Below are 26,132 nucleotides of genomic sequence, written 5' to 3'. Positions count from 1 at the left end.
CTTAAAAGTGCTGTTGGTTCTCTGTATCTCTCTGTATCACTCAGCTTTCTCCATCGAACAGTGGCGCAGGCTGCGGCTTAATAAAGTTGACCCGGCCCCTCTCCGCATTCAACCAGGCAGGCGCCAAAGAGCGGACATAGTTGAAACACATTTACACAGACAGACACCCAACAAAACACACTGTACAGTAGAGTTATTTACAAGTCCCCCACGGTCCCAGCTGTCAGTTCTGCTTGACTCGCTGTTCCAATACACTCACTACAACCCTAATAAATAATCACAAGCTAACGGACCAGACGTGATATAAAAGTAAACAATCCCTTACGGAAATAACCTATAGAACCTAACCTATAGAAAGTCCTATAGTTTCACAGACCGGTTTATATCTTGTGTACCCATAACTATACACCAACATTAACACACAACACGCAACATATAACACTGAAATACACACGGGGCGGTCACCATTGCCACAGTCCCATAATGTCCTATAGTACCACTATAGGACCCTATAGGACATTTCTGTAAGGGTAAGCATGTGAGTTATTTATTATTTTTCACATTGATTTGATTTTGTACACCTTACAATTAAAAGTTTGATGTACCTATGTGTTCTTGCTGTCGCGTAACATTTTGCCTGCAATAATAAACAGATTTAAGAAGATAAAGATGTAATTTAAATCCTTTCTGATGTGGATTTCATTTCTGGTGTAGCTTTCATTGAGTTTGTGTGTGCTGTGATTTCTGTTTGTGTTGTGGCTTGAGTTTGTGCTTGCTGTACTTTGGGTTTGTGTTTTGCGCTTCAGGGTCACCAAAATTAGCTTATTTATATAACCTTTTATTATACTAAAAAGAAAAAAAAATATATATATATAATACTATATATACTATATAATTTTATATCTTTATATTTATCAATTAATATTTTAATAACTTTATTGGGCTTCTTGTCTTCTGTCCAGGGTTGAATTTAGACCTTAAAAAAAATAATATATCTATATATATATATATATATATTTTAATAACTTTATTGGGCTTCTTGTCTTCTGGTCCAGGTTGTAATTAAGGACCTTTACACAAAAGGTTTGTTTCCCAGTGAACATATCTTAGTTAATCTGTAAACACTTTCGTGGGAGTGATTGTTTTGTTTCTTTAACAGAACACATTCAACAATTTTTTTTTTAAACCAATAAATTCTTCATGTTTTATAGAAGACTGCAAGGCAAGAAAATGGTTTAAAAGCATGTTTTCCTAGTGATTCAGAGCCCAAGCTGGGTGCCATTGTACTCATTGGGTGTCATTTTAAGGTAATTAAGGAATTGTTTCTAGTGTTTTTGTTGTCCTGCATTATACAACGTTTCACATTTCTCTTGCAAAAATTCACAAAGATAGCACAGCCTAGGAAAACAGCTAATTATGTAGTACATTCACTTAAATACATGCCAATTGAAGCATATTGGAAAGATCATGGCAAAATACTGTTAGTCACACCAGTTTGGATACATGTTTGAAATGTATGTGAATTGCCAAACTGTAATGATAAACAATGAACTTTTTCTAAACCCTGGAAATGCTGAAGATGTAGATCAAGAGAGAAATAATCCATACCCCAAGTAGATCACTTACAGTAATGTACTCCAAAGACATGTTCTCTCGCAGCTGTCATGCTTTATAATAGCGGACTCCACCTAAAACAATAACACAACCACGGTCTCCACAGAGCTGGCTTTTTAACTGCCCACAGCGGTCTTCAAAAATGCATAGACTGTGATATCAGTTTGATATCTTTGATTTGTGGTCAAACTAATACAGTAGACTTGGAGGTATTACAGCACTGGAATATAACTCTTTTAGGAGAGAAGGGTGTTGGTTGGCTAAAGCAATTGCTGTTCCAAGCTAACATACAAAAGTATGTTCTTTAGCACTGATCTATACAAATCCACTAGTTTGAATAAAGCAGGTGGTAAATATCAATACCCCGTACAAGCAAATCTGATTTTGTACAAGAAGAATAAATTGCATTTAAAGTAAAACTTACAGTACTTAATGCAACTCAAATTTATGTCTTCACATGTCTCCAGTGTGCCAGGGAGTCACTTTAAAACACAAATGTAACAGTAAGTTGTCCAAATAAAGTTGTATTACAGTGCCTATAGTAAGTATTCACCCCCCTTGGACGTTTTCAGTGTGTTGTTATACAACCTGAAATCTTGATGCATTTAAATGGGATTATTTTTTTTTTCCTTTGATTTGCACAACCTACCCAACACTTTGAAGAGGCAAGATAATTTTTATTGTGAAACAAGTGTTAATGAAAAATGAAAAAAATAAATGAAATGTCTTGGTTAGATAAGTACCCCCCCCCCCCCCCCCCCCCCCCCCCAACTGCTCAGTTTTGGGAGGACGGCCTGCTATAAGGAGATTCTGGGTGGTGCCGTATACCTTCCACTTCCTAGTGATCGACTGGACTGTGCTCCAAAGGATATGCAATGCCTTTGAAATCTTGTTATACTCCTCCCCTGATCTGTGCCTTTCCACAACTTTATCCCAGAGTTATTTTGAAAGATCTGTGGTCTTCATGGTAGTATCTTTGTTTTGAATGCACTACCCAACTGTGGGACCTTACAGAGACGGGGGTATTTAATTTGAAATCATGTGAACCACTTTTATTGCACACAGATGGACTCCATTTAACTTATTGTGTGAATTTTGCTTTTAGTGTGCAGTTACTTTCAATTAGTTGAAAACCATGAAGATGTGTGACATGTCAAGTAATGTTAAACAACCAATTTAAAAGAAAATAAAGCACAAATGCTTGATTGCATTCGTGATGCTGAAACTTCTTAATGTGAGATTCATTTCAGGAAGGCGTAGCCATCAATAGTTCAACATGTCCTCAAATATATAAAACATTTCAAAGTTTACTGACACATTCTTCAAAGTTAAATGCTCTTGCAAATCCTACATTCTTAACACATTTACTCCCTTTTTTTTTTAGCACGTCTGAGACATTGAGTTTATTTTCTGTGTAAATGGCTTTTGGTGACCTGCTGGAAAATTACAGATGTGAACCATAAACTTTGAAAGTAAATAAAATAGAAACTGTTATTACAATTAAATGTGTTATGTGAACCTTATTGAAGATAAAATATGAAAAACATTGAATGTGCAAATAAATTATAGAATCACGCTTAACTTTGTCCAAGAGCACTGGATTTGCTAAAGCAAACTGAGCCATGAAGCTGTCAAACAGTATATTATCACTCTATTAAAGTTAATGTATATTTTTTAGGTACTTTTTTCCCACAGCCTTTTTTCCAGTTTTCACAGCTGTGACTTAAGGGTTATGTTGGTGTTTTAAAATATAGTTGTAGTTGTTTGTTTTATATATATATATATATATAATATATATATATATATATATATATATATATATATATATATATATATATATATATATATATAGCTAGGTTAAATAAATAAATAAATAAATTAAATATCCCGGGAAAGAATTGCAGGGCCCTTTCTGAAAAAGCACATAATATTTAACTGGTGTAAACTTTTAAAAAATTAATAAAAAACATTTAGGAACAACTAATATTTGAATAGAAAACTACTTAGGAAGTAAATGAGCTGTATGTTTTCTGTCTTATTATTAAAATGCAATTGAGGCACTTATGTAGTTTCCCTTTTTCCTTTCTCTAAACTTTAGACCAATAAAAATATATTATACTAATTAAATAAATTTAACATAAAGGAAATAGGTCCTGACAAATTGATGCAAAGAAGCCTTTTTGACATATGTGTTTGCTTTAATAAATGTATATGCAGAGTTGAGATTTTATATATTATGCTGGAACAGAGTTCACTGAGCCTGTCTGTGGGTATTTGAGGAAGTATATTTGCTTTATCGATCAGTGTGATATATTAGACCCTAGCAGATGTTTTACTGTTTCAGGTTTTGAATGTTTGGAGAGACAAGCGCTATCGTCTCTCCATCTGTGCTTCTCAATCCATTTCGTTTTCTTGTGCAATACATCTTATTAATTGGATCGCCAACAACAGTTATGGAAATGGCCCATATGAAAGGGACATAGAGGTTACCTTCTGTAACTGGCGCTGAATGCAAGGGAACATTACCATCTGTTTGCTTGGATCATCTGCATTTCACACAGACAGGCAATAAAACAACACTGAGGTATGCATGTAAGTGTAGACTTTTATACATGAGGTAGTATGACATGCAAACATTTTTATATTGGTCTCCAAGGTTATAGCACACACATACACACACACACACACACACACATATAAATATGTATGTGGGTGAATGGTCTCTTTAGGGAGCCAAGGTTACCAATAGCAAACTCAGTTAAAATAAAAGAAAAAAAAAGAAACCTATTTAAAATAGAGGATGAAGGGTAAATCTCTTGGCAATTGTATTTAATCCTGTACACAATATTTCTGTAATAGTTCTAATCTACAAACGGTATTAGTTCTCTGTGAAATGGATATCCTCAAATAAAGAGGCTTTAGGGTTACATTTTTTTCTTTATTAATTATTGACCACAGAACATTGGAATGAAATGAATGTTGCCATATTTCATCAGAATTAAGAAACTTCAACAACTAAACCCTCCATAATGCTTTCATGTGTTTTTTTTTTTTTTTTTTCTCCTCAAGATAAACATTGCATGACAACGTTGTTTGCTTGTTTGCTCATGCATACTTCATCATGTCTTTGTAAGACCCCTGGCTTATCTGGATATCAGCAGCTTTCAGCAAGCATGTGTCCTTTATTTAAAGTTTTAAATGCTTTTTAAATTGTACATTCCATAGTAGCCCCATGGTTCCCAGGGTACACAAACTATCTGTGTGTACCAAACCATGTTGCCTTGGAATAAGGAAGACCTACACAAGTGCAAACCATTTACAGTGTTGAACTGAACAGGAAAGCACCACCAAAGATGTGGTGCCTCCAATATCCTGTATAACAAGAGCAAAGGGGTTCAACACATTGCAACTTTTGGTGCCTTCAATGTGAAAGCAACTCAACGAGATAAGCAATGAGAACTAAATAATATTCATTGTTGGTTTAAAGATGTGAATCATCCATTTAACACTGAATGTTTCTAGAATCGATGATACATTGATCTGTAAAATGACATTGTTATGTGATGTTATCTACATTGTGAGGTCAATGGAGAAAGGAGGGAAAAATAAAGTATTCAGTCCACAGACGTGTCCTTTGTTTCCTTGACATCCTATCTTGGCCTACATGTCTTGACCTTGACAATTTAAGAAACTGTTTGCTGACATGTGCCAGATACTTCTTTCAGCACACATACTTAAAGGCAATGGCCTTTAAAATATTTGATAACAAAATAATGTAGGGTTTTAGCAATAGAAAAAAACCTTGTACCTGAAGTTTCTTGCAAACCGATGTTTTATAGAACATAGTGGTTAAATCTTCAAATACAGACTCAGTTAAATGCTAGTGTTCCACATGCACTATTACACTATTGATATGTAATTTTAGATATGTAACTTGTAATCCTAACTTGTTGCATCCTATCTCATTAGTATTATTTGCACTTACTGTAAACTACACTGCATTTAAATATTAATCTTGTACTGTAACCCTGTACTGTCCTGTAGCACCTATAAATCGCCTTGGATAAAGACATCTGCTAAATAAATAAATAATAATAATACAAATAATATTTTTTACCGATACTGAATGTTGTCAAATATGCTGGGTTGGCAGCTCCTACAAGACAGGATAGAAATTCAAGTTGATTGGCCAGCAGCCTTTCAGTAGCCCCTTCCTTGATTGCTGATATAGAGTAGGTGGGTGTATTAAAAATCTAATTCCCCCCATGACCAAGTGCTTCCACCTGTTGTTAGACCCCCTGGATTGTCATAGTCAGTATGTAAAATGAGAGGCTTGCAATTATCAGTTGTGTGAGATTTATAAACAAAAAAAGAAAAAGGACAGAAAAACTATATTTACAGTAGATGGTGCTAACAAAACAATTCCATTACATTCCTATAATTTCATGGGCCTCAGCTTTTCCTATCTGAAAAACACACATATTAAGGTAAAGGTGAATTCAATTTTTTTATTGGTAGTTTATTTGACGCTGGTGGAGAATATTTATCGAACGCTCCTTGCAGATACTGTACTTCAATGCTGTACTTCCAGTCAAATTTCTAAAATCGGATTAATTGTTTTTCCTACAAGAACTCCTACAAGCAACAGGAAATACAGCATGAAAAAGAATGGAAAACACTGTACGTTCGCTAATTTTATTTTTTATAAATGCTATGAAAAGAATACTTTTAAAATGAGATACATGTTTAATATAATGTGTGCCTCCTTCATACAGGAAAAGGTGAGATCTATGATATGGTAATAGTAGATAACATTTACTGGGATTCTTGTATTAGCTATATGTACTTTAATACTCTATTCATAAAGCATAATAAGGGTTTCTGATTTTAGGTTTTAACCAATAAAAAACAGATTAAACACCCCTTAAATAAAAAAATGACTGATGTTTTTTATAAACATTGAAAGAACACCAGAGACTACAACTTTTTTTGAGTTCACTTGCCACTGTTCAGTGCACTTAGTATGCCATACACTATGCTTTTGTGCTGGTATTTTATTTGAAAAGTTCTCAGGGTGCCTCAACATAACAGAAGTTATTTTGCTTTTCAGTAAACATTGATTTTTTGCCATCTACCAAAAAACCTCAACATTTCTAAACATAAAAATAAAAAGGGAATAAAACAACAAGAACAACCCTAAACATAATCTGTAGAGCTACTCTTTCTTCCTACTCGAAAAAAGAGCAGCCACCAAAAGGGGAGATGACCCAAGGCCAACCTTATACCTCCTTGGCTAACAAGTGTTCCAACATGTACGGATATGTCACCATACAAGCACAGCCTGGAACTATCTGCCTAGTTTACTTAGAACATAAGAACATAAGAAAGTGTACAAACAAGAGGACTCTTCGGCCCATCTTGCTTATTTGGTTGTTAGTAGCTTATTGATCCCAGAATCTCATCAAGCAGCTTCTTGAAGGATCCTAGGGTGTCAGCTTCAGCAACATTACTGGGGAGCTGGTTCCAGGTCTTCACAATTCTGTGTAAAAAAGTGCCTATTTTCTGTTCTGAATGCCCCTTATCTAATCTCCATTTGTGACCCCTAGTCCTTGTTTCTTTTTTCAGGTTGAAAAAAGTCCCTTAGGTCGACATTGTCAATATCTTTTAGAATTTTGAATGCTTGAATCAGATTGCCACATAGTCTTCTTTGCTCAAGAATGAATAGATTCAGTTCTTTAAGTCTATCTGCATATGACATGCCTTTTAAACCCCGGAATAATTCTGGTCGCTCTTCTTTGCACTCTTGCTAGAGCAGCAATATCCTTTTTGTAGTGAGGTGACCAGAACTACCACTTCCCTTTGGCAGGGGAGCAGAAGGCTTGGGGTAAAATTTCATGTGCACAATAAGCACTCCAGGGTGTTAAACTGTTTTCCAAAATATGCAGGTCTTGTTTTTTATATCTTGTGTTTATTCAGCAGGATAATTGGTATGAGATGATTGAGATGACTTTGGAAGCAGTCCCAAAAAGTCTTCTGAGACATTTTTCATTTCACGGTAATTATGTTAAGTAGTTTAATGGAAGAACAAACTCTCTGGTACAGCAAACTGAAAAGAAAAAAAAAAGTAAAACTCATTTTCCAGATAAAGGCTTTATAACAGTACTGTATTTATATTTAGCAATGCCAAGCCAAACACTTTGAACTATTTACTGCTCCCCTGTGATATTGCTGAAGTATAGCTAAGTCCATATCCTTTAAAGGTTTATTCAGAATATGCCCATTGTCTTTGTTTCATTGATGTCATTTAGCTCCATCAGACTGTCCGATTCCCACTTGCCACCATGAACCTGTCAAAAATGATGGATTCTGTAAATACTGTCATCTTTTAAATCATAGCTGTAGTGGCATCATTTGTTAATACAATATGCAGTACTTGCAGGTAGCAATAGACAATCAACAGCATCCATATTACAGCTATCAATAGCTTGGAATAATAATAATCTTTATTATTTAATAATAATCTCTCTTTTTAATAGTGGACCACCATCACAAAGCACTTTACAAGATACAAGACTAGGGTGTGTGAACTGTTCATCAGCTGCAGTGTCACCTACAAGAATGTCTCGTCTGAAAGACAGAGCACAATGAGTTTGAGTGACTCAGGGTCACCTGATGAGTTAATGGCTGAGTTGGGATTTGAACCAGATACCTCCTGGTTAAAAGCCCTTTTCTTTAACCACTGGACCACACAGCCTCCCATGAATCCAAAATGAATTTGCCGGTTCCCTTCCAAATCTTGTTTCATAAGGTTTCAGTGTGACAGCCAAATGTCTCCACATCCTGACTCGGCTAATGTTTTCTCTGCGATACACATGATGTGCAGGACAATGGAATGGGCATCAGAAAATTATGTTCAATAGGAATAACCACGAAACAAAAAAGAATTGTCCTGACTGGTCTCACCCAATTATTAATGGTAGCAGAGTGCCTTGTAAAAGTTAATTATGGACTGTGGCAGGGCAGAAGCCTGCCGGTGTAGGGTTGGCAGGGATGGGGTTAAATATATCCCTACCAACAATCACATAGAAGCAATTCCCGAATTAGATAATTGAGTGCTAGCTGAGGAATGGCCACATTCAAAACATTTGTTTTAAGGAGTTCCAGTTGACTTTGAAATAGTGCTGTTCTTGTACATGGCCCTTAAATTCCCCTTGATGTAGAAAATTCTATGGGTTAGGGAGCCAAAAAGGTTTTTGGTTCTGAAAGCAGACTGTTTGTAGAAGCAGCACAAAGCTATAAATCCCCCTTACCATATAAAGTAATGGCAGTTTTATAATCCTGTATACGTTTGAAGTTATATTAAGCTTATTAGAAAAGCTTTTCAGAAGTGTGTTGCTCTGGTGGGTGAAATGTCTCCATAAAAGTGCCGACCAATGCTACAGTTCTTGCCAGTTCCTCTTTCAAAATATGTCCATTATGATCACTTGCTTTAGATGGTGTTCAAAACAAACGTGGCTTAAAGAAAAATGTCTTAGAAACTTCTGTCATTATTTCTTAGGAGTACAATTATACAGGATCATTTTTTTTTAAATTATTATTATTCATTTTAAGGAGCAGCAACATCTAAGACAACTTTATTACATCAGCCATACAGTAAAATATTGCTAATCTATATATATATATATATATATATTATATAATATATATATATATATATATATATATATATATATATATATATATATATATATATATAAACAACTTAATGTATGTTTTTTCTCATGCAAACACTGCTGAGTGGCACAGTTATACAAAAGGAAAAGGGTGTGACATTCGGTTGCTGGACAGGGCTCTACTTTAGTATCTGAAGTGGCCTAATGGGCATATTATGGAACAGATTTTTTCCTTTCATTTATGCTGATCTGGTTCACCCATGTACCAATAGCCCCAGTTGGTTCACATATAGTATACTTATACCCATGGATCTCTCATGCTATTTTATGGTCTGTTCTGGATCCTTGAGGAACGGGCACATTTCTAAAGGTCCTTTTTTGCAGTTTGCTGTTATTTTCCTGACCATATGTCACCCTTTCTGGTGCTTTACTATACTTTCTACACTTGTCTGTGTTTTTATGGTTTACTGTAATAAGTGTTAAGAATTGTGCTCTTACAGTATGTTGGGGCTTGTTTCCTGAAAATGTTCATTTATCAACACAACAATAGAATTATGTTATATAATCTGACTTAAAGGGGTCAATAGCAACCTGGATGACATAGTGCAAATGTGTATTTTCATTATTAGAACAGTAAAACACAATGCATTTGACAATAAGGGAACCTTCTGGCCAATGTACCTAAAAAAGGTTGAATACCTTCCTGCTTAAATGAATACCTTCAGATCCACAAAAGAAAATAGACAAGAGAAGTTAACTATTGTCCAAGATGAAGTTGTTTCCTACAGTTCAGACTAATCCCTTTGCTGGCACTGTATAGCATCCAAATAAGAAATACTATACACATTGATGTAGTGGTTTCCTGATGTCTTCACTTGATGTCTTCAATTAACTTTTAGTAGGCTCTCTATTTAATTAAGACTAAAGAAGTATGTGTTAGAGTCATGGCAGTGCCAAGATGTTGATGTCCTGTCCTCTTCAAGGAAAAGAAAACTTTTTAAAAACAGGCATTCATTAACAAGATTTCTTTGCGAATTTCCCAAATACTTGATATTTGTTTGTATTTCTTGTAAAAAGAAAATTTGAAATTGTGTATCTGTAAAAAGAAAAGTTCAGTACTGATTAATAGAACAGAAAAACATATACACATTTTTGGTATTGTGGTATAATGATATTATACTCTCCAGCAAAAGCTTGCCTTAACAATGTGCGCTACAGCAGCTGTGAGTCCATGCAGCTTGATTTTTGTGATGTTTCTGTTGCATAGATCTCTGTACATTGCTATGACATCAATTCTATAAGAATTATTCTGTAGATCTGCCAAGATAAAAAAAAGTGCTCATCTGGTCAGCAGTCTTACCTTACATACAGTATATATGGCCCACTTTCATATATGAACATATATGTTACATAAGTTTAGGTTTCCTGAACCACCGTCATGTTATATAGAATACAGTGAAATCCATATGCTGTACAATTTCTCTGAAATACACATGATATATCTATATTTCAACTCAAAACATTACCTGTTGTTTTTCATACAGTTTTGTGTGCAAAAAAAAAGTACTGAAGAAAATTCTAAATGACAACTAAATTAAACAAATGAAATGTTGTAAATATAATTGGGAAAAATACTCAAAACCTTACATTACTCATCACTGGTTCAGTATGCTTCTATATTTGTAGCCAGTCCTGCAGTAATTGGGAGCAGTGACTTCCAGCCCAGTCACATTGGCTCATTGAAGTAAGGCCAGCTAAAACACCCTCATTTGAAGGACCATGTTCATAGTTCTAAATGACTTAGTCCAGTTTCACTGCATTATGACATCAGGTTCAATGTTGAAGAGCAAGTCGTCATTCCCTCTGCGAACCTCCAGGAGCAACGCAGATTCATTTACCACAGCTTCCAGCAACTCGCTGGTTGTCGACAAAGGCCGTCCGTTTAGTTTGACGATGATGTCCCCATCTTTGATTCCACCTCTGTTGCAGATGGAGAAAAGAATTTCAATTAAGTAGCAGGCACACTCATTTAATGTCTCAATATTCTAAAAACATAATAAAGAATTATTAAAATAATCAAACTGAAAGAGTTATTATAAAGAAAACCAATTGAGTTCATATATAAAAGTAGATGAATGAGAAAAAAGCTTTGGCTTTTATTCCCTTTCAGTGTGGGGCACCACAAAACTCCAGCTTTGCCTCTTCAGTGTGGGATGGTGAACCTAAAGAAGAGACTTGCTACAGGGTGGCGCTGGGGAGGCAGGGGCTACTTGGTAAAAGGATAGCTCATCAGAAAGACTACATATAATATGCTCCACATATAAAGCAAAGCAGTCCAGCTATGGTGGGTTGAATTTAGATCTGTCAGACTGGCTTTTTTTTATTAATATTATGAAAATCCCAAGCCGTGTCAAATTCAAACCAGTGGCCCTAACATCAGACTAAATTAAAAAACTGAAAAATACCCTTGGTCAAAGCACAAAACCACTGAAAATAAATACAGGTGAGAATGGCTTTTGGGAAACTGACAGCTTTAACTGGAAAGGAGCATCTTTACAATTTCAATGGAATGCACATACTTTTGAGCTGGGGAGTTTGGAACGACTTCAAGCACATAGATGCCACTGCTGACATCAGGGAAATCTGCATTCTGCTGCTTCAGTTCTTCAACCAGGCTAAACACAGAAGCACATTTCTATTCAGTTGATGTATGTGACTGATACCACTTTTGCTATTTTAAAAGAAAAAAACTAATTAGCATGATCATTTTGTACATTGTTAATTTCAGGGGAAAAAAATGTATTCCAGTCAAGTTTAGATCCTCTAAAAAAGCTAGCCAAACTAAGAAACCCTCAGACTGTACTGTATTTTGTGAGTATAATAAATGCTTCATCCGCAAAGTACAAGTACATGGTGTGTTTCTGTGGGAGTATACAACTGGCAACACCCTTATTATTTCCTGTCAGAGTTTTGCGACTGAAAAGCCCTCATTAGTAATTGCTTACTACTAGAACAATAATTCATTTCTCTGCATATGTGGCCTCTAATTCATATTTTATATATAATTCTTGAGGTTATCTTTTACGCAAACTTATAGAGCGAGCATCATGTCCATATAAGTCATAACAATACCTTTAAGATGTACTGGACCTTCTGGTGCTATCTTCCCAGATCACTTGAAATAACATTTATAGCATTATTAATTGCTTCGGGCAACTCCAATCTATCCCAAAGCTTGGTGGTACATTTATATTTTTGGCTGCCATCCCAGAATTAGTGTCTTCATTCTTTTTGTTCATGTAGTAATAGGTCACTAGTCAGTAGATGCACCTATTATTACACTGTGTAACAAATTTTTTTTTTTTTTTTGTTCCTGGGTAGTAAGTGTTATTTCCTAATTGCTTATGCCTCAAAAGTATAGAAAATGGCAAAAGATTTAGAAGTGAGTAGTTTATCGAGATTTACAGTATAATCGTAGTCATTTATAATTTGTAGTCATTTTTGTGTTACTTTACTATAAATACATGTTAATTTGGATTCATATGTTGTTTTTTTCTGACTTTATGTGAATGAAAAGACACACATTTGCCCGTTTTCCCATTGGAAATAGTGATATTTTGAAATATCACTGTCCTGGTCACAAAAGCAAAGTTTGTGGGGAATAATAGCCATTTTCTATACTTTTGAGACATAAGCAAGTAGGAAATAACGCTTACTACCCAGTAACAAAAATTGTGTTACATAGTGTTATCATTTGAGAATTCCGCCAAGCTATCATGTACAGGTAGTAGCTTCTTCGGTTGCTAAGATACAGTGTGCCTTGCATCAGTGGGAAGCAGAATCATCTGGGAAGCATGAACTCAATGGCCTATCAGTTTTAGACTTGTTTTACTTTGTCATTACATTTTCTTAAAATGTCTGCTGCAAAGTAATTGTTTACAGTAAATTAAATACACTGAACAAAAATACAAATGCAACATGAAACAATTTTAAATATTTTACTGAGTTACAGTTCATATAAGGAAATCAGTCAACTGAAATAAATTAATTAGGCCCTAATCTATAGATTTCACATGACTGGGAATACACATATGCATCTGTTGGTCACAGATACCTTAAAAAAAAGGTAGGGGCGTGGATCAGAAAACCAGTCAGTATCTGGAGTGACCACCATTTGCCTCATGCAGCGCGACACATCTCCTTCGCATAGAGTTGATCAGGCTGTTGATTGTGGCTGTGGAATGTTGTCCCACTCCTCTTCAATGGCTGTGCGAAGTTGCTGGATATTGGTGGGAACTGGAACACGCTGTCATACACGTCAATCCAGAGCATCCCAAACATGCTCAGTGGGTGACATGTCTGGTGAGTATGTAGGCCATGGAAGAACTGGGACATTTTCAGCTTCCAAGAATTGCGCACAGATCCTTGCAACATGGGGCCGTGCATTATCATGCTGAAACATGAGGTGATGGAGGCGGATGAATGGCACGACAATGGGCCTCAGGATCTCGTCATGTTATCTCTGCGCATTCAAATTGCCATTGATAAAATGTAATTGTGTTCATTGTCTGTAGTTTTTGCCTGCCCATACCATAACCAGCATGGGGCCACCATGGGGCATTCTGTTCACAACATTGACATCAGCAAACTGCTCGCCCACACGACGCCATACACTGCTGTCTGCCATCTGCCTGGTACAGTTGAAACCGGGATTCATCCGTGAAGAACACACTTCTCCAGTGTGCCAGTGGCCATCGAAGGTGAGCATTTGCTCACAGAAGTCGGTTATGACGCCGAACTGCAGTCAGGTCAAGACCCTGGTGAGGACAACGAGAACGCAGATGAGCTTCCATTAGATGGTTTCTGACAGTTGGTGCAGAAATTCTTCGGTTTTGCAAACCCACAGTTTCATCAGCTGTCCGGGTGGCTGGTCTCAGACGATCCCGCAGGTGAAGAAGCCGGATGTGGAGGTCCTGAGCTGGTGTGGTTACACGTGGTCTATGGTTGTGAGGCAGGTTGGTCTCTAAAATGACGTTGGAGGTGGCTTATGGTAGAGAAATGAACATTCAATTCTCTGGCAACAGCTCTGGTGGACATTCCTGCAGTCAGCGTGCCAATTGCATGCTCCCTCAAAACTTGAGACATCTGTAGCATTCTGTTGTGTAACAAAACTGCACATTTTAGAGTGACCTTTTATTGTCCCCAGAACAAGGTGCACCTGTTTAATGATCATGTTTTTTAATTGGCTTTTTGATATGCCACACCTGCCAGGTGGATGGATTATCTTGGAAAAGGAGAAATGCTCACTAACAGGGATGTAAACAAATTTGTGCACAAAATTTGAGAGAAATAAGCTTTTTGTGCGTAAAGAAAATGTCTTGGATCTTTTATTTCAGCTCATGAAACATGGGACCAACACTTTACATGTTTATATTTTTGTTCATTGTACAAAGACTGCGCTGGTTTTGGGGTCAGCGCCAGTGTTTGGTTGTCATTCTCCTCCACTGACAAAGTGGTGTCATTTGAAAGACAGGCTACTTCTATTGTGGTGAGCAGGTAATTATTGAAGTCGTGATATTTTTAAGTAGCACTTTGATGACTAGACATTTATTTCCGGGATGTAAAATAAAAATGCACAAAGGATTCACTCAGATTACCCAACAGCAAGGCTGTTCTCTCCAAAATGAAAAAAGGAGAGAATGAAAATATACAGCACAAAAAAAAAGTTTACAGGTAAGGCAAAATTGTTTATAAATGAAAATGAATGAAGTTTAAACTTTGACACTATATCTTTAAAGCTGGTGTTAAAATTAAAGTTTATTAGCATACATGTCTACAGCTGCTTGAATAACAAACCATTATTAATTTAATATCATGCTCTTAAAGAACCGAACTCAAGTGACAGATTAGAAAACATGGACATGAACTAATACATCGTTCATTATAGGCCCTGTTTGCAAACAAAGTAAAGACTGCTAAGGAATGTCATTTAAACATTCTTCAAATACTCTTTAATGGCTGAAAAGCTGTTTCACGAACAGCAAGCATAGTTTAGTTGATCAAGATGGGCTTTAAAAAACTGTCCCTAACAAAAACATTCCTTAAAACAGACCTTAATGATTTATAAACAAGTGCCAGAGTTTCATTTGTTTCTTACATGCTCAGCAAAATATAGATATTTCAACACATAACATTAAAATATCAAGTGTTCAAGGAAATAAGATTTTTAAGAGTAGTCCTCTACTTACGCTGGGGTAATAGAAAGCATTCGTATGCCAATGAAACGTTTCTTCACAGCTTTAACCTCTGAAAAACATTAACAAAAATAATACACAGTATTTTCACAACTCTTTGCTAAGACCTTTTTCAATTGTTGTCAACCAATAGCAATGTCCAAATAAAAAATACTAAGTAGACAAAATACTGGCAGTCTGTACATTTTGCTGTTTCTCACGCTGTTAGTAGGTATCACTGGAATGGGCTTGCATTATTAATTATTAAACATAATGTTGTGCTGGTCAAATACAGTGTTTTGTTAGACCATTTATGTTCGGAACATGTTCCTCATTCTGGATTGGCTCATGAATATAAGACATACCTTTTAAACCAGGAATAATTTTGGTTGCTCGTCATTGCACTCTTTCTAGAGCAACAATATCCTTTTTGTAGTGAGGTGACCAGACTGAACACAGTATTCTAGATGAGGTCTTACTAATGCATTGTAAAGTTTTAACATTACTTCCCTTGATTTTAATTCAACACATAACCAAGCATCTTGTTAGCCTTTTTCATAGCTTCCCTACATTGTCTAGATCAGGGGTCTCCAACCCTGGTCCCGGAGAGCCCCTGTCCAGCAGGTTTTACAGGTGTCTTTACATCATCAATAGCTAAAGATCTGAAACACCTGTTAATCTTGACTAATTAAGTCAGTAATTGGTTCAATTAAGTAACTGAGAGATTGGTTGAAACAAAAACCAAAAGCCTCAGTAGCTCTCCAGGACCAGGGTTGGAGACCCCTGGTCTAAATGAAGACATTTCTGAGTCAGCATAAACTCCTAGATCTTTTTCATAGATTCCTTCTTCAATTTCAGTATCTCCCATATGGTATTTATAATGGACATTTTATTGCCTGCGTGCAGTACCTTACACTTTTCTCTATTAAATGTCATTTGCCATGTGTCTGTCCAGTTCTGAATGCTGTCTAGATCATTTTAAATGGCCTTTGTTGCTGCAATGGTGTTTGCCACTACTCCTATTTTTGTGCTGTCTGCAAATTTAACAAGTTTGCTACTATACCAGAATCTAACTCACTATTAACGATTAGGAAGAGCAGAGGACCTAATAATGATCCCTGTGATACTCTACTGGTTACCTCAATCCATTTTGAGGATTTAACATCACCTTGTGATTTTAGAACATAATAAATTGAGGAAGATTTTTCAAACTATGGATTGCTTTCCTGGCCTTGAAAATAAATGGGTTTTTTTCTGTTTTAAAATGAATACCTACATTTTGTAATAGTTTGCAAAACTACTTCACTGTCTCAATTGATTGTATCCTCAGTGAACTACAGAAGAATGTAAATAACCTTACAGCTAACTGTGAGGTTTACCTTTGCTGTGTTTGTCATTAGACTCGTTGAGGAACCGTCTGATTCGATCAGAAGGAATAGCAAATGAGATTCCAGCAGTCACCTTTAAGGTATTGATTCCAATCACCTCTCCATCCTATTGGAAGAGTGGACAGTCAGTATGTATCAAGACTACCAATGAATTAGAATGGTTTTGTAGACACCTTGCTACTGTGAACTAAAAAGCTGAACACATTAAACTTTAGTTATATGCTTACAGTTAAGGCCTATTACTTTCAAGACAAGATAAAACAGAGATAACATGAACACATACTGGTGGAATCAATATGAGCATTACTTGACTTGATATTACCACCCTGTCCCACAGTAGTAGAAGGGAAGTGCCCATGTCAAATATTCAGTTTCATTATTTCTCTTTGAATAGTGTGTAGACATATTTGAGTTCTTTATGATCTTCTCAGCTCACTTTACTTACCAGATTTACTAGAGGGCCTCCTGAATTTCCATACTGCAGAGGACATTAAAAAGAGAAAACAGAGAAACAGTAACAATAAATGTGGTACATTTGTTCTAGGACTATTACCAGTGACACACAGGAACTTTTGTTTAATAGACTGAGCACAATGTATATGTTCAACATCTCTACACTAAATTGGCACCAGGTTTCTGTGGGGTAGAAGACTAGGACAGTGAGTGCATAGTTATGAATGGATGTGAGTCGTCTGATCAATATTTCCTGACAACAGCAATAATTGCACAAATATCTCTGCTCATGAACGGTAAGAGTTTCTTCTAATATAGATTGTTATTCGGATTACAATATAAACTCTCAATCTTTTTTTTTTTTTTTGCCTATTCAAGATAAAACTACAGTGCTTACCATATGAATGGTTTTCAAGAGACTAAACTGCTTCCCATCATCAGGCAAGTATATCAGACCCAATACACTTTTTATACTTTTTTAACCAACCAGAAATCGTGGATGGCTCATGTGCAACAGTACATTTTCTAAGCATGCTTTTTCACTTACATTGATAATAGCGTCTGTTTGAATGTAGTCCATATCGGAATCCCTGAGGCCCAGCTCTTTCCCATCTCTCTGAGCCGTGCTGACGATACCAGTAGTTACTGTGTTTTGCAAAGCAAAGGGGCTCCCTATAGCAACAACAAATTCTCCAGGCCTGAGGTCAGAAGAGAGGCCCAGCAACAACACCTGCAGCTTTTTCTGTAAAACACAAAAAAAACAAAGCAATGTCAGCCTGCATGAATGTACCAATACTTCATGTCATCTAGATTTAAATACCTGTTTAATATCATGTTATATGTGTTTCTGTGCAATTCGCTGTTGTCGTTTCTGCGTTACTAGATAAAATTACTTCTGAGTGGGAAAGCATATTAGTGTTGCCCTATTGACGAAGCCCATAGGAAAACATTTATATAAAGATATCTGCAATTCTCATATTCTTTTCCACCTCACTTCATAAAATGAAGCGTTGTCACAAGCATGTTTACTGTGCATATAGTAGACTTACATGTAAAGGTAATTGCCACAGTAATTCATAACTCATATCATTGTAATACATAAGGAAGGAAAATAAAACTGTCAAAAATAATTTTGTTGGTTTAATTTATGCAATTATTTTTTTCGGTATGTTTGTTACTATCATTTTTGTTGTGCCAGCTGCAACTTACAAGTGCTTTCTAATTAAACAGTAGCCAAATTACGTAAACCCTCATTTACTGTCTAGTCAACACAAAGCAAGTGGCCTAATTTTGAGCACCCCTGCTGAAGTGACGCTAAATACTAGTGTGCAGCGAAGTGAACTCTCTGTACGATTCAGCCAAGCCAGGGTAATCCTGCTTGAATCTAACAACATCAAGCTGTAAGTGTGGCCACACCTGTGACTGCTCGCAAGGTCACATTTAACCACATCCCTGCCAACCTTACATTCCCACATACACTATTTACAGCAGCAGGGCTTCTGCCCTGCCACAATGCCTTTTGCAACAAAACACACATAGGTCCATATTTACGAAAAAATTGCCATTGTGTAAAGTTGGTCCCATTGTTGAAGTGAGAAAGACATAGTACAGGAGTAGTAAGCACTAGTCAGCCATGCTTACTAACTACACTACAGTATATTTTCTCTTTTGACACATTGAAGGGCATAGCATGTTTAATGTTAGCAGAGTTTCTTACTAGTAAAGAATTATCACACATATACAGTGCTGCTTGACAGTATGTGAACCCTACATGGGGTGGTCTTTCTTTTCATATATTTTAGACAAAGAACCTTATAGATCCTTCATCTAAATCTAGATTGTTGATGAGGATAACCTGAGTAACAGACACACACAAAAAATAAGATATATTTTCATTATTTATTTAACAAAACATGTTTATGTAACAGAAACTCAAAAATCCTTGTGTGCAGAAGTAAATGAACCATTTGATTCAATAACTCTTGGCACCTCCTTTAGCAGCGATGACATCAACCAAACGTTTCCTATAGTTACTAATCAGTCTCTCACATCTTTCAATAGGAATTTTTGCCCATTCCTCCTTACAAAACTGCTGCAACTGCTTCACATTAGAGGGCTGTCTTGCATAAACAGCCCGCTTCAGGTCTTGCCACAACATTTCTATTTGGTTGAGCTCTGGACTTTGACTTGGCCAATCCAAAACACAAACTTTCAAGCACAACTGTAAGTAGAGCACTGTCCAAAGATCTTACAGGAAAAGAAAAGCAACAATAACAACATATGAAGGATTTCTAGACACACTTAATAAACACTGAGGCTCAATAAGTACACCCAAGTGATGGCAACATGTTTCTGAATACAAAATTAGAGCTGTCACATCTTGAAAGAGCAGCCCACCATGGCCTACATCCATCTAACGCACAGGTCAAAATGTATGTGACATAAGGATGGACAGACTTACTCCTACATATGTCAGCAGGCTCACATTAAAACAGTTTCTTCCAGAATTTGTATATTCGTTATCACCTCAGTTTCTGATACACTCGATAGCTTGTAAGCCAGTTTGATCACAATTGGATAACAATTGCATAGGTACTATTTATGTAGAAAGACAGATGCACAGGCACACCATTATATATCCAGATACTGACATGTCAATAACTTGTGCAAAGGAAGTTCCTAGCCAAGCTTCATCACAATTGAGTAAGCTCTAAGATGCATGTCCGTATGGACTCATCCATTATATCCCTGTCGCAGATACAATGATAAATACCAAACCAGATAAACATAGATAGCAGGGATCTGTCTTGAATTCATAGCAAGGTAAAACCATGCCAGCTACCCTAGCATTCATCCTGTATGTGTTTAGAATAATTCCTTCTGTGCTTATTATGAGAAATAACCTTTGTTACAAGACTCAACACCGAGTCTAAAATAATTTTTTTATAAACATGGTTATTGTATAGCAGATTGAATGTAACTTACCTGAGGGTTAACCTTTATCGTTGCTATGTCTGACTTCTTGTCAATGTCTTTGATTGTGGCCTCGTAAGTATCACCATTGTGTAGTTGCACTTTCAGGTGCTGTCGACCTGCACTTGTGCTTGTGCTTGATACAACATGAGCATTTGTCACAATCAGGCCAGTGTCAGACGTAATAAATCCTGAACCACTGGACAAAGGGACATTGCGTCCAAACAGTGGATGTCTGAAAGGAAAAGAACAGTTGAACAAAAGAACAAAAACTCAATTGTGTCTTTCTCGATGTTTCTCATCCAAATGGCCTATATGTGACTACCCCAGTCATAACTGAGAAAAGCAGATAGAACACTATAAGAAAAGCAGATAGAACACTATAAGAAAAGCAGATAGAACACTATGAGAAAAGCAGATAGAACACTATGAGAAAAGCAGATAGAACACTATAGAGAAAAGCAGATAGAACACTATATAGAGAAAAGCAGATAGAACACTATAAGAAAAGCAGATAGAACACTATGAGAAAAGCAGATAGAACACTATGAGAAAAGCAGATAGAACACTATAAGAAAAGCAGATAGAACACTATGAGAAAAGCAGATAGAACACTATGAGAAAAGCAGATAGAACACTATAAGAAAAGCAGAGAGAACACTATGAGAAAAGCAGATAGAACACTATAAGAAAAGCAGATAGAACACTATAAGAAAAGCAGATAGAACACTATGAGAAAAGCAGATAGAACACTATAAGAAAAGCAGAGATAGAACAGAACACTATAAGAAAAGCAGAGAGAACAGTATGAGAAAAGCAGATAGAACACTATAAGAAAAGCAGAAAAGCAGATAGAACACAGATAGAACACTATGAGAAAAGCAGATAGAACACTATGAGAAAAGCAGATAGAGAAAAGCAGATAGAACACTATAAGAAAAGCAGATAGAACACTATGAGAAAAGCAGATAGAACACTATAAGAAAAGCAGAGAGAACAGTATGAGAAAAGCAGATAGAACACTATAAGAAAAGCAGATAGAACACTATAAGAAAAGCAGATAGAACACTATAAGAAAAGCAGATAGAACACTATGAGAAAAGCAGAGAGAACAGTATGAGAAAAGCAGATAGAACACTATATAAGAAAAGCAGATAGAACACTATAAGAAAAGCAGATAGAACACTATAAGAAAAGCAGATAGACCACTATTTGCTTTCCTTTTCATTTTCTTTACTCAGTTCCAATGTAGCCAACGGAAACTGGCTCTTCACGGTCCTGCGTTTGGAGTATTTCAAGCATCTTGTTCATTGTAATGCTCAGAAGCATCTGCTAATAATCATTTATTCTATTGTGTTGCAAAAGAGTGACTGCATGCACACACATTTCTGAAACAACATGAACATTTAACAGCAGCTGATGAATCATTGTGTTGAACAGTTGTTCACCATTTAAACTGTTGTTGTGTACATAATATTTGAAAATCTGAGATAGTCATAGACATAACTGAACCTAAAACATAAGGCATCACTTTCATATTTACCCAAATTTAGCCACACCCATTTTTCCTTCATTGAAAATATTTTGGCATGGCATGCTGTAGTATTATTATATAATTATAATAGAAACTGTTTATTTGTGTAGGCAAAACAATAAATAAAGATGTCTGCATAGTATTTAAAGCTCAGAAAGCAAAGTAGGGTATATAAAATGGAAGTGTTCTGCTTACAATTACCTTAAGAAGAGCTCAATATGCACGACTGCAGGTGCAATCTTCTCAACGACATCTGCAATGAAGTTAAACTTGTATCTTGGACTGTTGGGGTGTTGAGGACCTATACTAGCAGAAAGAATTGTGTATGTTAACAAACACATGTAAAGGTTCATCCCTTATAAAGGCTTACCACAGTAAAGCACAGCAAAGTGTAGTGAAAACATGGTAAAGCATAGGCAAGCATCGGAAAGCCCAGAGAGGCATGATGCATTATATTTTAAAACATGGCATTGTCCGATAAACAATGGTAGACCTAAATATATATTATCATGGGAAAAGCTGCAAAATTATGATGCAGATTTATCTATCTCTCTCTCTCTCTCTCTCTCTCTCTCTCTCTCTCTCTCTCTCTCTCTCTCTCTCTCTCTCTCTCTATCTATATATATATATATATATTATAATATATATATATATATATATAGATATATTGTATAATATATATATATATCGCGAGGAATAAGCGCTCCTTAAAATGTTAAGATTTAGAATATTCAGATTCCAATTAATATACTATTCAGTCAAAGTTTAAGTATCTTGAATTTTGGCTGTTGGAATGCTCGGGCTGTATAAAGAAACGGTCATTGTACTGAGATTAGTACATTACATCATGAGACGTGTTTGTTTGGTGCAATTTGCTAACTATGTCTTTACACCACTATTTCCTGAAAAATACTTTTTGCATAATAACTGCACTAAAAGAGCTGGGGCACAAACTGACACACCTTTTGGTTAAGTTAATGGAAACCCTGCTGTGTATTCTGTATTAAAGAAAAGCTACAAATATATGCCACCCTGGTTTATGGATTATTGCCCAACACCCTATTAACAGTGTTCTGGAGGTGGTCCTCATTTCAACCCCTTGTCTTTATATATTAAAAAAAACAACAACTTATATTTAATAGGTACTGGCATACGGAGTCAGACTAAAGGTTATACACAAGTAACAGGGCAGAGGCTGGGTGTGAACCTGCGACCCATCACAGTGCAAGCTAGCGGTGTGACCACAATGCAAGAGCCAGGCTCGTATTTTTCCATTGCAATAACATTGACCTTGGCTGCACCTCTGGAAACATAGTATTAAAATAAAATGGTTGAAATGGTAAAGTGTTCTCTCAGAGTATTTCCAAGACATTATTCGACTGGATTCTTAACACTTAGTTACGGTTTTAATGTGTTTATGTATAAAACCTCACGTGTCTTGACTATGACATTTTATTATTCCATTTTATTTTTTCTCCTGTTAAAAGTGAAGAATGTACTTCTTTTCAACACCTCACAACAACTGGTATGATGCAAGTGGTTTTCATACTCTAAGGGTTTTACATCTCTGAATTCTTTGATCATTTGTAAGTGGGCACTGTTCAGTTCATTATACATATGACACATGCTTATTTTTTCATTGAGACAACGGTATGCTAATTAAGCAGTAATGCCCAACACTATATACAATGTCTGATGAATAAGTGGAGGTTTCACTGCAATTATAAACCACAAATATGTTTATGCATGATATAATGGATTGTGTTTGGGTGCCTTAAACTAAGCTACACTTCTGGTGAGAATTTTCAGATATAATTAACTGTTTCTGAATAATGAATCTATGTTTGCAAGGTTTAAAGTATACCGATCTCGGTTCCCGCATTAAGGCACATCACACAGAGCGAGGCAATCCACACGGACACAAACCCGGGACCTCTCGCACTGAAGCATAGCGCCGATACCGCTGTATCGGGCTTATGCTTTGTATGTGATTACGTCACCTACCTGCCCTGCTGCTGCCTTCCCCCGTGCACGCTACACTCTCCCCTGTCCGCCCCGGACTTGCTCACCAGGCTACAGTCCGACGAGTGCGTGCCGAGGTACCTGCGTCCACTTCTAACACCAATGTAGCGATCCCGGTTGCCGCAGGCAGGCGCAATACACAGGGCGGGGCAATCCACACACTGGCGGAGGGCGGACTCAAACCCGGGATCTATCGCGTTAAAGCATAGCGCCGATACCGCTGTACAAAAGAGCCGGCTCCTTTGCAAGGAGCGTATATCGGGCTTATATATCACATATTTTTGTATGTGATTACATATCTCTGTATGCTGCTGCCTTCCCCCGTGCACAATACATGTGCTTCAGTTTCAGACACAGCTCAGGCTTGACTAATCCCCAGACAAAGTTGAGTTCATAATGCTGGCATCCACCCATGGCAAGAGGTAATCTACATAAACTTTTAAATAGTGGTCATGCCGTCATGTCAGCCCACGTCAGTGAGATCAAAGCCGACACCCACACACATTCCCAGTGTTTCCTGTTTTTAGTGAAGCTTACAGGCTGGGTTGAAATGTTTATGTTTCCAAATTGTATTCAGTGCCAAATTAGAGTTAACACTTTTGATAGTATTACTTTATGTCCTATTAGACAGTCAAGGCTCCGTGACCCCCACCAGTTCGATGAGGATTTCTAATCGCATTGTATCCATTCATTCGATTTAAGGTGTTTTCTGGTACACCACGTGCTGATAGTCATTGAAGTAATTCTAGAGGCAAATGACTTACCTGATTCGCAAGCTCCTTTCTGAACCTGGGTAATAGTGGGCAGTCCTTGCTGTTGCGCTTTCCTGCTTATAGATTTCAGCTGGCAAACGTTGCGGTAAGTCTTGCCGTCGCTGCCACACACTTTGTATCCTAGTTTGCATTGACAGACAGCTTTTGCAAAGCGCTTGCCTGCCGGCTGCTTGCACTCCAGTCCGTCCCCACACGGTAAATCATCTTTGCGCCCGCAAGGCTCACCCTCGCCATGCGCGCACACCAGGCAGCAGTTACACCGGTCAGGTACATAGCCGCTTGGACAACTGGGGCTGGGGCATTTGCTCACAGCACAGTGCGCTGGGCACTTCGGTCCTGGCTCAGCCTTATCAAGACCATAAAAAGAAAGCAAAACTGCACCAAAGAAAAACAGCTGCATCTTCAAGACTTTGTAACAGAACAATGTGTAAGATTGGACAAAAATGAACGAAAGTGAGTTCGCGCAAAATAATAAGCTCAGTTAATTAAAAATAATAATAATAGAAAAAAAAACTTACAAAAGGGTTTAATTGTCATTAAAGCAGAACGACGTGTTTCTGTGTTTAGTCTTGAGCAAATAAAGTTATGCTAAAAGCAAAACTCTACTGAAAAAGGGGAATTTGCACTAGGCAAAATGTGAAGCTGCAAGGTATATTTAAAATCGACTTCACGCAGTGAAGCAAACAATGTTATGTATTTAAAATCCGCAGTGAAACGCTTATAAAAGCACCTGTCCTTAGCCAGTTAAAAAAAAAAAAAAAATTGGCAGCAAACTCGAAATGATTTAGTCAGGCAGAAAGCATGTGTCAATAAGTAGAAGGAAAAAAAAAAAAAACTGAGGTCCGTTTGTAGTAGTTTATTTGTCCCACGTTGTTGTTCAAATTGTCCTCAAGCAGTGGCAGCAAACAAAGAAGTGAAGCAGTTACATCTGTGTCCCTCTTTAGTCATCAGAACGTCTCCGGTGCGGCGGAGAGAAGTAGCGGCAGAGTCCTCCCCCCCCCCCCCCCCCCCCCCCCCCCCCCCCCCCCAAATTCCCTGTCATCATGGCCCCCCGTCAGAGTGGGCTGGCCCTTGCAGGACTGTGGTGAGAAGGAGGAGGCCCGCAGCGCTGTCTGCTGTACGTTTTTTAAAAAATATTGTATAGCGTGTATATTCCACAATAATATAACTTGAATGGGATTTCATAAATTAAGAAAATAACAGTAACATACTAAAATTGTACCTATTCCTACAACCGTAGTGTCAGATGTGTTTACTACAGTGAGTACAACACAGTACATTCCAAAGTAAACCATTCATTTCATTATATGACAGCTTAACTGTTAAATTTGTGCTTTGTTTGTACTACTTGCAGACTTACTGGATTCCAACATGCAAGAGGCAGTGAACCAACCAACCCAACTGTTATCTTGGGAAAAAATAGAATTCTAGTTAATGGAATTATGACTCAGGGTTATCACAAGAATTTT

General features: G+C 36.9%; 1 protein-coding gene across 2 annotated transcripts; it reads right to left on the bottom strand.

Annotated features, from left to right (window-relative positions):
- Positions 1-10,436: 10,436 nt before the first annotated feature.
- Positions 10,437-25,655, bottom strand: LOC121324948 (serine protease HTRA3-like). Of its 2 annotated transcripts, none has more exons than XM_041267163.1 (9): positions 24,655-25,655; positions 22,070-22,169; positions 20,347-20,569; positions 17,909-18,103; positions 17,354-17,386; positions 16,900-17,014; positions 15,536-15,593; positions 11,867-11,962; positions 10,437-11,267 (listed from the first exon to the last, which is right to left on the bottom strand). In XM_041267163.1, exons 1-9 carry the CDS (start codon positions 25,061-25,063, stop codon positions 11,099-11,101), a joined length of 1,398 nt encoding a protein of 465 aa, XP_041123097.1. In that variant the 5' UTR covers positions 25,064-25,655; the 3' UTR covers positions 10,437-11,098. The 2 variants fall into 2 exon arrangements, with proteins under 2 accessions (XP_041123097.1, XP_041123107.1); XM_041267173.1 differs by having other exon boundaries at positions 22,070-22,174; positions 24,655-24,882.
- Positions 25,656-26,132: the final 477 nt, after the last annotated feature.

This window comes from Polyodon spathula, chromosome 1 (assembly GCF_017654505.1).
Source record: "Polyodon spathula isolate WHYD16114869_AA chromosome 1, ASM1765450v1, whole genome shotgun sequence".
In the NCBI taxonomy this organism is placed as follows: Eukaryota; Metazoa; Chordata; class Actinopteri; order Acipenseriformes; family Polyodontidae; genus Polyodon; species Polyodon spathula.
The sequence above is the reverse complement of the archived record's forward strand: the minus strand, read 5'-3'. Positions and strand labels throughout refer to the sequence as shown.

Excerpts from the sequence above, each read along its gene's own strand:
- LOC121324948 (XM_041267163.1), bottom strand. The coding sequence starts at position 25,063 with ATGCAGCTGTTTTTCTTTGGTGCAGTTTTGCTTTCTTTTTATGGTCTT. Across the intron at positions 22,170-24,654 it reads GAAAGGAGCTTGCGAATCAG|GTCCTCAACACCCCAACAGT; the intron begins GTAAGTCATTTG and ends CTGCTAGTATAG. Across the intron at positions 11,963-15,535 it reads ATGCTTTCTATTACCCCAGC|CCTGGTTGAAGAACTGAAGC; the intron begins GTAAGTAGAGGA and ends TTCTGTGTTTAG.